We start from the raw sequence: 14,601 nt of genomic DNA, 5'->3' as shown, positions 1-14,601 counted from the left end.
CCAGTGCTGCAGGGATGAGAAGGGAAGGGAGGTTGGGGATCCCAGAAAGGAAACACTCCAGGGCAAGGCAGCCCGAGAGCCTCTTCCTTCTTTCAAATACATGCATTTTACCCTTCACTGCAAAAGTAAGCCTTCCAACCCAGCAACACCCAATGTGAGGACTGTTCAGTGAGACCGCTGTGACTCTGTCCTCCCCGCCCAGCCGTCCTCCCCCATTGGCGGCCACCGTCAAAGGTGAGTCAGAGAAGAAATTAAACCAAGAAGGAAACCTTTGTGCATGCCTTGCCGATAGGTCAGTCACGTGGCAGAAAGGCACTCAGGAGACAAAGATGACGAGCAAGAGCGCGGGGGTAGCCCCTCCCACCTCCGAAGCCAGAGGTGGCAGGTGGCCCTGGGGGGGCTCTTTCTGCTTTCGGGGCCAAACGCGCGTCTGATAGATGCCAGTCTGGTCCGTGCTAATCCGACACCTTGTCTGAGGGCCTGTGGGTGAAGGGCGGCTGCCAGATGTGTGGGGGCAGAAGGATGGGAAGAAAGGAGGGTCAACGAACTCTGACAGCAGCCAAACCAAAATGGAAACCTGAGGAGCCACAGCTGTCTGTCCTGCCATGTCAGCAGCCCTGTGCCAGCCCTGCCAAGCATCACTCGTCCACATCTGCCTGCTGCCCGCCTCCTGGGCTCTGCCAACGATTCACCAATGAGACCTGCCCCCGGAGTCCAGGAACCCACTAGGAACGTGGGCCTGCCCAGCAGAGCTGTGTGATTCTGTCTCAGGCCTGGACTGGGGTGGGGGGTACGTGCACACATCCCGGCTGGGGGCCCAGAGCACCGAGCAGAGGCTACAGTCGTGCCACTTCCAGGCCACCACCCACCACCTTCTCTGGTTCCTTCCTACCTTTCCCACGGCCCATTTCTCTCCCACTGCTGGCATTTCTTTTAACAGAGGGTGTGAATCTCTTGATTAAATTCACGCTAAGAACTTAGAAGCTCCTGTGGACTGCAGGCCCCAGGGGCTTATGCATTTTGGTTTTATTTTCAGTTACAGGTAACATTCAATGTGACTTTATACCAGTTTCGGGTGTACAGCATAGAGGTCAGACATTTAAATGATTTACGCAGTGGTCCCCCAATTAGTCTAGTCCCCACCTGGCACCACACATAGTTGCTGCAACATTATTGACTGTATTCTCTATGCGTTTTGAATTTTGAAAGAAAATGGTGGAGCTCATTCTGGGCTGAGGGCCACGTCCAGTGGGTGAGGATGTAGTGACTGCTCACTGCCTGTGGACAGGCCGGCTGCGTGGACGCGGGTCAGGGCCAGGCGGGAGTGAGCAGGTCTGAGGGGAAATGCCCTCCCTCGCGAGTGCCGTCACAAGGTCCTGCTGTCCCCTTCTTAGTGCTGGGTGGCCCCAAACCCAGGACCTGGGGCACAACCCTGAGACTGCTGAGTGTACCACTGACACATCCCCAGCTGCTTGGTGCAGACTTGCGCTGGCAAAAGGGCACACCCACCTCAGCGTGTCCCCCAGGCTCTTCCCCTGCCCTTTCAGACCCAGGAATCAACGAAGCTCCGGAAAAGGAACTTGGTAAACAGCAGGCTGGGGTGTAGGGGACAGCGGATTACTTCCTCTCTCAGTCCAGCTAGGCCGCTTTAGGGATCCAGACGTCCGTGGTGACCTGTTCACTGTCATGCCCAGCATGTGCCGGCTGCTGCCGCCTGTGGCCCTGCTACTTCTCAGTAAGTCAGAGTCGCGATGGGGGGGAAGCTAGGATGCCCTGCTCAGCACAGACCCTTCCAGGCCGGCGAGGGACCCCTCACTGCGTCTACAGCCCTAGATTTAGATACTAAAACAACCCATTTGGGGCCTAGGGATGAGGAGAAGGCTGCCTGGGATCGGGGCACCACCCGGGGGTGAAAGGGGCCTTTGAGGCTGCACTACATCACTCCTGCGGTTCTCAGCGTCCCATTCTGCAGGCTGAGGGGTATGAACTAAAGGAGCCCCAAGGTCGGGCTCTTCCACTGTGACATTCCAGGGTTCCCTTCTGAGATTGTTAATCTGTACTTTCCAGGAGACTTGGGCTGAGGTTGTTTCTAAGGTTTGATGTGTGGAAATTTAATTTGTATCCTCGGTTTAGGAGTTTAACAGGAAGCAAGGACTAAGAGGAGGGTGATGAAAACATGGACTTGGGCAGACAGCGGGGCCGGTGTGCGGGCAGGGGCAGCTGTCCGTTCTCTGCACCTCGGTTGCTGGGGGCACGGGTGGCCTGGGCGGGGGCGGCGGGGGTTCAGCTCAATGCACACTCTGGTCACCCCGATCTCTGCTTCTGCTCAGGACGTGTTTCGCTCTTTTTTCTTGCAGCTTCAGCTGGCACGAGAGCTGGTGAGTTTGCCTTGTGGTGTTGGACTGGCTGAGGGAGGCACGTGAGAGCATAAGAGCCCATGCATGGCAAACGTCTGTCTGTCGTCTGAAAAGCTGCTGGTGGGGGGTCCGCGGGGCCAAGGCCACAACACAGGGGGCTCAGCCCTGGGCTCCTCTGGTCCATTTGCCTCAAGATAGAGAGGCCAAAAATGGGGCCAAGTGCCTGCTCCAAATTCGAGGGACAGACCGACGCCAAGTCATCAACGGTGGCTTCGCAGCGGCTGGCTCTGGCTCTGAGCCTCCCTGCACGTCCCCTGCCCTCACCCACGTTCCCGTCTCCTCAGCAGACCTCCCAAAGGCCGTGGTGTCCCTGGACCCTGAGTGGGACAGGTTGCTCGAGAAGGACAATGTGACACTGCAGTGCCAGGGGGCCTACCCCAAGGAGGACAACTCCACACGGTGGTTTCACAACGGGAAACCCCTCTCAGACCAGAGCTCCACCTATGTCATCAAGGATGCCCGCGTGAAGGACAGTGGAAACTACAGCTGCCACACAGCCTCCTTCGCACTCAGTGACCCCGTGCAGCTCAAGGTCCACGCTGGTGAGTGGGCGAAGGGGACGAGGGTGAGACAAGAGGCCAGGAGAGATGTGGGAGGGGCCAGAGATGATGTGGAGATGCTCTGTGGTCCCCCTGGATTATTTCTGCATTGTAGTCCTTGCCACGGTGGGCCTTGGCCCGTGTCAAACCTGGCACGTAACAGGCACAGACCTGCAGCCGTGCCCGGTTCCAGGAGCCACGTTCGGAGAATACAGCCAATACGGCAGTGGCGTCTGAAGGTCAGGGCATGACCTTGAGGCTCAATAGTACCTACTGCATAGATGAACGAATCTGTTCTTAGGACCTCAGTCTCCTTCGCACTCTCAACACACAGCGCCCTAAGCTGCCCCCACACCACCCCTGATGCGTCATACCTGCCGCTTGCTCCCATCATGCCACACTCAGACTTACACGGCAGCAATGCGACCTCCCTCCTAATAGAGGTATCTGCACGTGCAGCCCACACATTCATCATGGAAGGAAAGTCTTTGTGTGTTGTTAACAGAATACAGGTGCCAGAGGCAGGTAGGGGAGTGTTTGGAGGTGGGAATCTTTCCTGGTGTCCCACATGCCTGGAACCCGCAGTGTCATCTTCTAAGACTGGCACGACTCCACAGCTGTCCCATTTGTGGGAGGGATACGCTGGAGAAGAAGCAGGCGGGACAAGCTGGAGAAGAAGCAGGCCTCAGGGACATGGGACTGCAGCAGACACCCATGGACTCGGGCCTCGGAAGCTGATTCCTGGGGTTCCTTTGCATCCAGCTGTGCCCCTCAGCAGACACGGGCCTCACACCACAGAGCTACAAGGAGGAATGGACGTCTAATACGTAGCTAGTGAGAGATGCCACTCAAACCAAATAAAACTGGGGGACCACCACCAGGCAATTCAGTAGAAAAATCAAGTCTGCGAATGATGTGTTTGCCTTGAAGTTGGCACTAGAAACCGGCTTCGGAGGCCCCGTCAAGGGGCACGGCATTAAATGGAGGCACCTCGTCTTCTCGGGCTTTCCTCTGCTTTGCTTTCTTCTGGCAGAAGGTCTCGGTTCCATACCCTGCAGCTTGGCTCTCAGCCTGTGGCGCCCTTGACATGGCACTGTGCTGATTTCTGAGTCCACACTGCACCTCCTGTGAGGTTAGGGACGGCGTGCCTTGGTCTGGATGCCCAGTCTGCACAACTGGTGTACAGTCAACACAATGTGCCAAATGAACGTACACGTGGACGTTCACCGCGCCCATCACAGGGTGATGGCGGGACGAGTGTCCCCCAAGCAGGCAGACTGCGTACGTACACATGTGATCTTACAAGCTAACATTATGCTTATAAGACTCATGTCTCTGCCAAACAGCGAGTGGATACACAGGCATGTGGCCTTCTGGATAAATATCTCTTAATAAGCAATGAAGGGTGTCTTCTGTTTGGCAGGCTTTCCTCGTACAGATTTTTCATGTTCTGCCCATTTTGTTTAGCATAAGGTGGTCGATTTTTTAACGATAATAAGTTGTATTGTTTTGTTTTTCAGGTTCAATTTCAAAAATATATGAAAGTAAGAGGGAGAAAAGTAAAACACCCTGTAGCTCCAGCCCCCAGAGAAAACCTGTTAATATTGAAGCACGTGTCCTTTCCTCTTTGTTTCCTGTGCACACATGCTGTGGACATTCTGTCTTTGTAACTGAATGTTGCCTCATGAATCCTTCTCGTGTCATTTTAGAATTTGTCTGCAATGTCGCTTTTCATGCTTCAGGTCCTGTGCTCTGTGTGGAGACAGTTGTGAGAAGAGTTTCCCGGTGACACAAGACTTTCCTCCCTTGACGGCTGTGCTCAGGGATGTGAGGCCGTGCTGCCCTCCAGGAAGCACCATCCCTGGCCCCTGAGAGCCACCGGCCTCGTCTGTCTTTCTCCTCTGACTTAGCACTGAGGGGTCCTTCACGGTAGCTGCAGCCATTGCTGTGGCCGCCCAGGGGCCTTCTTCCTGACTGGCTGCGAGCCGGCAGTGTTCCTACAATGGTCTACGCCTTCTGAAGCCCACCTTTCCTTTAATGGGGCAACTCATCATTTTCAAATGCCATTTTCACTGTTTGATCTAGAACATACTGTGGCTCCTGTCACCTGCCTCAGCTGACCCACGTGTCACCTGACAGGGGTTCCTGTGCTCTAACCTTCGTCTTCATCGTGTGTCTGTCCCTCTTCCCCACTAGACAGAGGGTCTTGGTGTCGCTTGAGTCCCTCATGCAGGGTCCAGGCTGCTTTCCGCGGTGAGGAGCCTGGGGGGCATGTCCCCTTCACTGGCGCCTGGCACTGACAGCTGGGCCTGGCTGTGCTCTGTGCTTGCAGGCTGGCTGCTGCTCCAGGCGGCTCGCTGGGTTTTGCAGGAGGGTGAGCCCCTGCAGCTGAGGTGCCACAGCTGGAAGAACACCCGTGTGCAGAAGGTGCAGTATTTCCGGAACGGCAGAGGCCAGCAGTTTTCCCATAAGAATTCTGAATTCCACATCCGGCACGCGAAGCGCGCGCACAGCGGCTCCTACTTCTGCAGGGCGATCATCGGGAAACAGAATGTGTCTTCAGAGGCTGTGAACGTCACTGTTCAAGGTGAGCAGACGCGGGCCCACGTCACACTGCCACCCATGTCACACTGCCACCTGGGTCACACTGCCACCTGGGTCACACTGCCACCTGGGACTGATGCCTGACTGTCCCATGGGCTCCCTCACATGGGGTCTGCGGTGACAGCAGGAACAGACGCCACCTCTCCTCAGCCCTCAAACCGCACCCACAGGGTGGCGTGTCCCTGCCGTGCTGGCCCACCTCTCCCCGCGCCTTAGCCAATGGCCAACCTGGAGGGAGCCCCTCAGTCCCTCACAGAAAGGGCCCAGCACCGGGGACTGTGGCGAAGCCACTTAGTCCCTGAGCCTCCGTTCCCTGTTCTGTGACAGAGACCAGCTGACATTCCTGGGCTCCCAGCAGCGTGTGGGAAGTGTGCCAAGTGCCCCTTTCCAGGCCCCTCGTGTCACTGCTACAGGGTCTCCTCACAACAACATGATGACATGGGCAACACTGACTCTACTGCACAGGGAAGCCACTGGGGGGAAGAAAAGGGGGTCATTAATTTGCCCCTAAGGTCACATCAAAGATTCAAAGCCTATCCATTTAACCACTCGATAAAAGGAAACAACTGGACAGGCACCAACGTCCAGTATAGAATTTTGTCACCTAGACGACAGCTCATTTCTGTGGTGAACCCCCCGGGGTCAGCGACACCCCCCAAGGTGCTCCTGGATTTCCTTCTGTCACAAAACTTCCACCTGTAACCACACCAAGACCACTTTGTAAGCAGCTCACATGTGGAAAGACAGTGAGATAGACACACACCTTTTGAGACTTTAACAAAAGTGCCATAATTTGTATAAAAAATTTCATTACAATTTAAATTGAAAGTAAACACTCTCAACTGGTTAGGGAAACAGAGCAAATGATGCAGCACACGAGGAAAAATGCAATTAGTAAATCTAGGTAAAGAATAGATGAGAGTTATTTATACTATTCTGGCAACTTTTTTAAAGTTTGAAATTAAATCAAAATTAAGAGTTAAAAAATTTGACACTAAAAATCCACTATATGTAATGTTACCAGTTTACAGACAACAGCAAATAACACTGTCAAGGGCTGAGAGGGTGAGAACCAACAAATTTTACCTCTTTCCCTTTCGAGTCCTTAGTTACTGAACCTCGGTAAAGAAACAGTACCACTTTTCTGCCCATAAGTAGCAAATTTCAATGGTTCCCTTTTTTTCAGGTTTTCATTAGTGACAATGAACAACACGAATGAAAACAATGAGTAAAATTTTGAGACACAAGATAAAGTTTCTGAATTAAGAAACAACTTCTCACATCAACTTAAATTTTGACAACTTTCATCATTTCACAAAAACCCAACAGCCTACCTTGCTCAGCAAGCCTGGTTTGCAGTCCTCCACCAGACACGAGGGCGCGCCGTCTCCGAGGGGCGGAGCGGGTGAGCTGCGCTGGGCTCCGGTAGAGCTGAGATGGGGTGCAGAGGGAGGAAGCTTCCCAATGACTCCCCACGGCCCTCAGGGCCTGGCTCTTGGCAGGTGTCAGAAAGGCTCCCCACTGGGGGCCTGGCTGTGGATTCCTAATCTGTGCCTGCGCCACTGCCATTGCCTCACCCTCTGCCTCTCCTCTTAGGTTCGGCAGTTCCAGCCATCTCTCCATTCTTCCTACTGTGGCAGATCGCATTCTGCCTGGTGATGGGATTCCTGTTTGCAGTGGACACCGGGCTGTACTTCTCTGCGCAGAGACAACTTCGAAGCTCCCTGAGGAAAAACATAAATAACAAAGTCACATGGAGCAAGAGCCCTTAGGACAAAGGGGGCAGTAAACGCTGCGTCTGGGAACCTGTCTCTGGAGGGACCCCCATCAGGCCAGCAGGCGCCTCTGGGAGCAGCAGGAAAACTACAGCTCAGAGCTGGGGCTCTGTTCTCACTTCGTCTCCAGGAGAAAGGAAGGGCCTGTGATTTTATTTTTTCTTTTATCTTATCATTTTTTATTGCTCAATCTGGTTTTTAAAATGTATTTTTAATTAGAGTTGGCACGTAATGTTACATGAGTGTCAGGTACGCAATGTACCAATTCAACATTTACGTGCCTTACAAAGCCAACAAAGGGCCTGCCATCTCTGAGGGCCAACAGTGAAGCCTCCATGGGAACTGGAGCCTCAGAGCCTCACAGACAGTGTCTCTGTGCCAATCATCCAGCCTAGCAAAGCAATAGTACAGACCTTAGATGGTGACCCGTGATGTGTGAATGCTGTTCTCCAATAACTGGCTAGGTATTAGGTTGGTGCAAAAGGAATTATGGTTTCAAATGTTAAAATTGCAAAACCACAATTCCTTTTGCACCAACCTGATAGGAGAAACAATGGCTGAGGGGCAGCTGGTGGTGGTCGGCACCTGCCTGCTGCTGCAGGACGCCCTTCAGACTGACTGGGGACAACTAGGGGCTGGGGGTGACAACAGAACCTGAGAAATAGGAGGGTTGGGACAGACCAAGGGAGACCCCACCAGGACTGGCTCCCTGGAACGTGAGCCATGGAGGGGGGTAACAGAAAAATCACACAGGCGATGGAGGATTGAGGTTTTCAGGGGAGCCCTGCCAGAATTAGGATGGTCTACATTGAACCCTCTTGATGGGTGAATAGAAAATGGTCCCAGCAAGGGGATGGGGGGTGGGGGAGAAGAAAGCATAGGACCAGCTCTGTGCCCACAGTGAAGAGAGTGGCTTTGCTGTCCCAGATTAAGATCAGCGGACAAAGATTTCCACGTCCACACTGAGAAAGCGGGACAAGTGAGAGCCAGCCACAACCGCCAGGAAGAAGTGAGCAGGTGAGGACACTTGCGTGGGCCAGGATGGTAAGAACTAGAGCAGGGGCAGGGACTACACCCAGCTTTTCGGCTCCACTCTCTGATTAGTGAGGGCTCGGTCCCCGTCATTCGTCAGACACAGGTTGGAAGTCACACTAAAAGTACTCAACCTGCAGAGTGAACCTGGGACCCCTTCAAAGCCCTCGCCAGGCAGGGAGAGGGGAACGGGGGCAAGGAGACACAGCTGCTGCTTGTAGAAGGAAGCTTTAGCTATCCTGTTCCGCTTCAGACGCTTTAAACAATGCTTGTTGATCCCAGTAGAGCATTTTACAAGTGCATGCTACTCTCAGACAGAAGGTGGAAAAGCTATCGCAATAAAACCTGAATGACAAAATCCTCTTCTCCTCCCGTTGTCCCAAGCTGTCAGTCTGGGCTGGTGGAAAGCCCTCGCCATCAGCAACGGTCTCATGGCGACTCCCATGAATTGGTCAGCTTGCTAATTCAAGTGTGAGACAAGTGTGCGCAGGCGCTTTTACAGGTGTGGGGCTGGGGTGGGGGTGGGAACAGGTAGTTGGGGAGGTGGGGCGGGTAGGAGGAGGCACAGGTGTGGAGGGAGCAGGGCCTGCTGGCGCTGTGAATTTCAAGCCAGGACCACTCCATCTTGGCGTGTGACTATTGCGTGGGACCCAGGCAGGGACCAGTGCACCAGGACACCCTGGACACAACGTGGGTGCCAAGCTTGAGCTCAGGTGCTGAAGATATCAAGAGGAACAACACATGGTCCCTGGGGGGTGTGGCGGGCGGGCTTTCCTTCCAGTGAGAAAACATGTAAAGGAGAGCGTGAGTAAAGGGCTGCAGAGAAGAAGCTTAATTTGGGCGGTGGTGGTGAAGGCTGAGTGGGGTTTGCCAGCAAAAGGAGAAGGCTGCGCCAGAGCAGGAGCGCAAGAGTTCGTTTGGTCTAAAGAGTGGGGAGCGGAGGGAGCTGGGGCCAGTGCTGAAGGGCATTACCTTCCAGGAGGACACTGTCCAGAGCCTGCGAGCCACTGGGGTCTCTGCAGCTGCCTGCAGGCTCCAGAGAGGGGAGTGGACAGGAACGGGCCAGGCGGCCAGGCCATGCCATGCCAGCAGTGACCCAGGCAGCAGGCTGGGGACAGGGCGCCTCCTGCAAGGCCCGTAGGAGGCCGGCGCTCCATAGCTTGGTGACCATGGGGACGCGCAGGACTAGTAAGAACCGGCTTCAGAAGTCCGGAGACCCCAGCGAATGGGGAGGCAGGCGCGGGGCTGATGAGACGTCATCTCGGGGGTTATTGGCACTTACTTCCGCGGGCGGGTAAGTAGTTTTAGAGCCTCAGCTTCCGGATGCAATTTTCACAGGACCTAAGCGGAGCAGCTAAAAGTTTCCCTCCTCGTGGCGGAGCGAAGCCCGCGGGCCGGTGGGTCGCCCCGCAGTGGCCCCCGGTGCACAAAACGCTCGCCCCCGTCCCTGGGTGGGCTCGAACCACCAACCTTTCGGTTAACAGCCGAACGCGCTAACCGATTGCGCCACAGAGACAGGCGGTGGGCAGGGCCGCTGCCAAGTCATTTCACTGAGGAATGAAGTCAGCGCTCCGTCCCCGAGCAGCCGCGGGGGAGGCGGCGCGGGGGCCCGGGAGGCTGCAGCCCGAGCCCAGCAGCGCCCTCCGCGCCGGCACCGGCAGGGCTCCGCGCAGGCCCGCTGCCCCCGGGACGCGCCCAGGGAGCGGGCTCCGGGGACCACCCGGCTTTGCGGCCACACACTGCTGTGCCGATCTAGACAATGTGTCTGAATGTGCACGCGCGCGACTATTAACTCATAATGAACTTATGTGGTGAAAATGTAGGGCTGTGTCACGTGTCCAATCACGTGCCTGTCCGCCCTGCGCGCGCTGCCCCGCACTCCCTGGTACAGACGTCCAGTCTGTCCAGTCCGGGTCCGCCGGACCCTCGGATTCCCGGCCGAGGGGCAGGTCCCGGGACGCTCGCCTGCGGCATTAACGATCCAACAACGTGTGTCACGCAGAGAAGCGCGGTCAACGTGCACCCACCACAACGGCCGCCCACCGACCACGAAATTCTCACGCGAGAGACGCGGCCTGGGAGAGAAGCTAGTTGTGTAAGAAAACACTTGTTTGAACAGGAAGAGCCAAAGGAGGGAAAAGGAAAAGAGTCGCTGCACGCCTCCCCGTCGGGGAATCGAACCCCGGTCTCCCGCGTGACAGGCGGGGATACTCACCACTATACTAACGAGGACGACCGCGATGGCGGCGCTGAAATCGCCGCCTAGGAAGCTGCTCCTGGGCTCCGGAGCGCTTTACGCGGTGACACGGCCTGGTTGCTGGCAAGGTCGCACCGTCACTGTCTAGACCGGCGCGCGACAACTGAAACGCAATGGGAACTCTACAGAAATTTAAATTTTCTAAAAGAAGCAACATTAAAAAGTAATCAGAGGGGGATGAGGGTGAGGGGTATCAAATGTATGGTGATGGAAGGGGAGCTGACTCTGGGTGGTGAACACACAGTGTGATTTATGGATGATGTGATACAGAATTGCACACCTGAAATCTATGTAATTTTACTAACAATTGTCACCCCAATAAATTAAAAATAAATTTAAAAAAAAGTAATCAGAAAAAGGTGATAATTTACGTAATTATCTTAACCCAATATATGCAAACGATTATTTCAACATGTAACTCAGATAAACACTGGATTTTTTTCCCCCGCACTTAGTGTTCACTCCGGCATGATGTCACACTCACACAAAGCACATTTCAGCTGGGACGTTAAATTTTCATCGGAAAAACTTGGTCAGTACTTAGATTTCGTAAACTGACAATGGAAAAAGTGAGGTCATACACCCGAGTGGCTCCTAATGAGGTTAAACATCCCCAGCAGCTGAACTGCGGGTCTGTTTATGATTTTCCATTTGTTTATTTAGATTAATAAACTGCACTTCCTCGGACACTGGGCGATTGCGGTCCCTGAGCTGGCGACCCCGCCAGCCTCGCGGACAGACTGCAGCCTCTCCGAGCTCAGGGTTTGAAAAGGGACGAGAGCAAAGACGAAACCCCCGGAATCCGAGCGCGCGGGAGGCGGCGGCGTGAGCGCTGGGTCCCGCGATCCTAGGACACTCAGCGCCGGCAGGACGAAAAGGATGCGTTGGCCGGGAATCGAACCCGGGTCAACTGCTTGGAAGGCAGCTATGCTCACCACTATACCACCAACGCCGCACAGCCAAGCCTCGGGCTCGCCGTACATGAGGCGCGCACAGGCCAGGCGCTTCCCTGCGTGCCCCCCAGCGCTGCGAAGGGGAGGTTGCATCCCGCCTTCTCTCCTCCTGCCGGCCCGCCGCGTGGCACCCAACACTGGGTCCACCGGCGTCGGACCCGAACGGCCATTCGGGACGAAGGGTCCAGCGGCACTGGCCGGACAGGGGTACACCTGGAGTGGCTCGGCCCCTCCAGAGACCTCTGGGGAAAATGGGGCTTTACTGTTAAGGATGATGAGGCAGAAGAGTAGGAAGGACGGGCTGGAGGCAGTTTCATTTTCCCTGCTTGGCGGAGGAGTCCAAGGAGAGGTCTAATTTTATTCAAAACCGTAAATAAACACAGCACGGCTGTAACCTGACGTCATGATAGAACACTATATGACAATCTTAAAAGAAAATGAGAAAAAGCTTGTTTCTTGTGTCAGGATGGCCGAGCGGTCTAAGGCGCTGCGTTCAGGTCGCAGTCTCCTCTGGAGGCGTGGGTTCGAATCCCACTCCTGACAAAGTGTGTTTTTGCTCCTTTACAACAAGTAGGATTGAATTCATGGAGAAAAAACCGATCGCCACGTTTGTATTCTGCATATCTACATTCTGCAAAGGCTGTGAATATGAACTGGGTCTATTCTTTTTTGTCTTACTGGTGGGAGACTGGTCCCAAATCAGGAAGCAGTTGAGATCTACCCCTATGAAAACCATTTTTTTCCCTTTACACTCCAACTTCTCAGGGCCTATTTATCCAATGCTTTATTCGACAAGGATGCATCAGCTCTTTCTACCACGTGCCAAACAGGCAGATCTACCCACGACTCCCCCGACCACATGGCAAAGGCCTCAAGCCAGGTCCCTCCATCTGCTGTCCGTGGCCTGCGTCTCTGAACGCTCAGGCAGCGCTGTCCAACTCTGTTAAGCCTCGGGTCCCCCAACCCACTGCCACCACCACCATCCGTTCTAATTCGGCAGGTTTGCCCAGTGGCCAAGGGCCAGGAGAAGCCACAGACCAAGTTGGGGGAGGAGTCACAGAGAGGAAAGGTAAACTCGGAGTTGCTTGTCTCCAGAACTCCTTTTTCGTGAATATCTCAAATAAGCCACTTTCTGATTTGGGAGGAGCTGGTTATGGAGAAATCTTGTCCTTTTGGTTAGAGGTTGAATGTGTGACATCCGGAAGTGTGAGGATAGAAAGACCTTTAGGTTCATTACTAAAAGTTTGCCAGGCTGCATTCTTTGTTATTTACTAGACTATGACCTTGGGAAATACCTTTGACTTTTCTGAGCCTTGGTTTGCTTGTAGTAAAAGGGAGATAGAATTACTGTGCGAGTTAGTGCGATAAGCTGGGAGCATATTAGAAATGCAGACTCCAGAGCTCGGGAATGCGCATGCCCCAGCTGATCCGCGTGCACGGGGAACTGCGGGAAGCGCCGGTCCAGCTAATCTATCTTTGTTCAGGTTGTTGAACCTGGACTATCCTTTCCCTGCTTCTCACCAGGCCCCCTTTTACTATCATTAGAGCCCCTAGAATGTGTCAGACACTGTGCTTAGAGCAGAGGACACAAAGTGAAATGACGGAACTGTGTGTGAAGAAATGAAGATGACCGTGTGCTCACAGAAGAGATATCAAAAGTAAGCAAGGCTGGGCCTGAACCCCGTGGCTGACATTAACGTCACCAGTGGTGAGTCACGGGGGTCCAAAAGCCCACGATGTAATGCATGAGACCGGCTCTCACTCGCCCTGTAGCCTTCTTCCCCAAACACCTGTCTGATCAAGAAAGAACATCAGCCTGTCCGGCCCAGTAACTACCAAGGAGGGTCGGTGGGTCCCTCCGGCCCCAGGGCGGTGGCCCAAGGGGACCCCCTGGTGGGCTGCACAGGCTGGTCGGAGCCCCGAGGCTCCGGAAGCTTGTTACCGTGAAACAGAGCTGTGTCCTCGCACCAGCAGCTTAAATGGCTCTCTTTTAAAGTCTTAACACTGTTTCGTCTTGAAACATAACAATTTTCAAAATTGGCACTGAAAAAGGCAGCAGGGTTCCGTGTGGATGGAACCAGAGACTGCAGTGAGGTGAAGGGCCGCGCTGCAAAGCAGGTGCCACCACGAATATTAATGGTTCAGTGGTAGAATTCTCACCTGTTACACCTGCAGCCCGGGCTTGGTTCCCTGCCAATGCAACCCCTGCTTTTCCTCCAGCCCGGGGCCTAATTCAGGATTCTCCCACTGCAGGACTCAGGACCCTGAAATACGCAAGCTCCTGACGCCGTGGCCACTCCCAAGTCCTTTTCCCGAGGGCTGTGGGGTCCTGTCCCACTGCTGCCAAGCCCCAGGTGGGAGTGGCTCCGGAGAGCGCAAGGGGCGCACTCTGCCAGCAGGGCCACACGAGGTCCCAGCAGGCCTGCGGCCTCGGGCTCACTGGCCTGAGCCCAGAAGGTCCCGTTTGAATTTCAGTGTTGCGGGTGGAGGTAGCAGAGGTGGTCAGCGGCACAGCGCCAGTAACGTCCACCCGGCTCCCAGCAGGCGGGCCACACACCTGGACCCCAAGGTCTCTATCGACGGGATATGTTGTAAAACCCTAGTAATTAAAGGAACTTGACATTGACTTTTATGTACCCTTTGTAATTTGCCTGATTCAAAGGAAACTACTACTTCCGTAAAGAGAAGCTAAAACCCCTCACTCCGTAAGTGACTCTTTTCTCCTGAGATGGCTCAAAACCCTCTGGAAAGCTGCGGGGCCTAAGGAGACCCAGGGCGTCACCACGCAGAGCGCAGGACTGTCATCCCTCAGCTTTTTTTTTTTTTTAAGCTGCCAACTTTAAATTCACTCTCAGAGAACAGGTCTGGGTGTCAGAGTCGGGACATTTTAGCCAAGGGCCTGCAAGAGAAGGGTCACAACTCAGAAGAGAAAGGTGCCCCCGCCTGCTGAGGGTCTGCCTTGCCAAAGCTCCTCCGACCTTCCCTCCCAGCCCTGGGCAGCCTCAGAACCCCACCTCCCCGTCC

At 54.5% G+C, this 14,601-nt stretch overlaps 1 protein-coding gene and 4 non-coding genes across 5 annotated transcripts; 2 read left to right on the top strand and 3 right to left on the bottom strand.

Annotated features, from left to right (window-relative positions):
• Nucleotides 1-1,267: 1,267 nt before the first annotated feature.
• FCGR3A (Fc gamma receptor IIIa) lies at nt 1,268-8,706 on the top strand. Its single transcript, XM_033092738.1, has 5 exons — nt 1,268-1,735; nt 2,358-2,378; nt 2,702-2,959; nt 5,289-5,543; nt 7,157-8,706. Exons 1-5 carry the CDS (start codon nt 1,687-1,689, stop codon nt 7,330-7,332), a joined length of 759 nt encoding a protein of 252 aa, XP_032948629.1. The 5' UTR covers nt 1,268-1,686; the 3' UTR covers nt 7,333-8,706.
• Nucleotides 8,707-9,809: 1,103 nt separating this feature from the next.
• On the bottom strand, nt 9,810-9,883 carry TRNAN-GUU (transfer RNA asparagine (anticodon GUU)). The gene has a single exon. It is a non-coding gene; the product is annotated as a tRNA-Asn (tRNA).
• Nucleotides 9,884-10,527: 644 nt separating this feature from the next.
• On the bottom strand, nt 10,528-10,599 carry TRNAD-GUC (transfer RNA aspartic acid (anticodon GUC)). The gene has a single exon. It is a non-coding gene; the product is annotated as a tRNA-Asp (tRNA).
• A 905-nt stretch (nt 10,600-11,504) lies between these two features.
• Nucleotides 11,505-11,576, bottom strand: TRNAG-UCC (transfer RNA glycine (anticodon UCC)). Its single transcript has one exon. It is a non-coding gene; the product is annotated as a tRNA-Gly (tRNA).
• A 461-nt stretch (nt 11,577-12,037) lies between these two features.
• On the top strand, nt 12,038-12,120 carry TRNAL-CAG (transfer RNA leucine (anticodon CAG)). Its single transcript has one exon. It is a non-coding gene; the product is annotated as a tRNA-Leu (tRNA).
• Nucleotides 12,121-14,601: the final 2,481 nt, after the last annotated feature.

This window comes from Rhinolophus ferrumequinum, chromosome 22 (genome assembly GCF_004115265.2).
Source record: "Rhinolophus ferrumequinum isolate MPI-CBG mRhiFer1 chromosome 22, mRhiFer1_v1.p, whole genome shotgun sequence".
Lineage (NCBI taxonomy): Eukaryota > Metazoa > Chordata > Mammalia > Chiroptera > Rhinolophidae > Rhinolophus > Rhinolophus ferrumequinum.
Note: the sequence above shows the minus strand (reverse complement) of the source record. Positions and strands in the feature narration are given on the sequence as shown.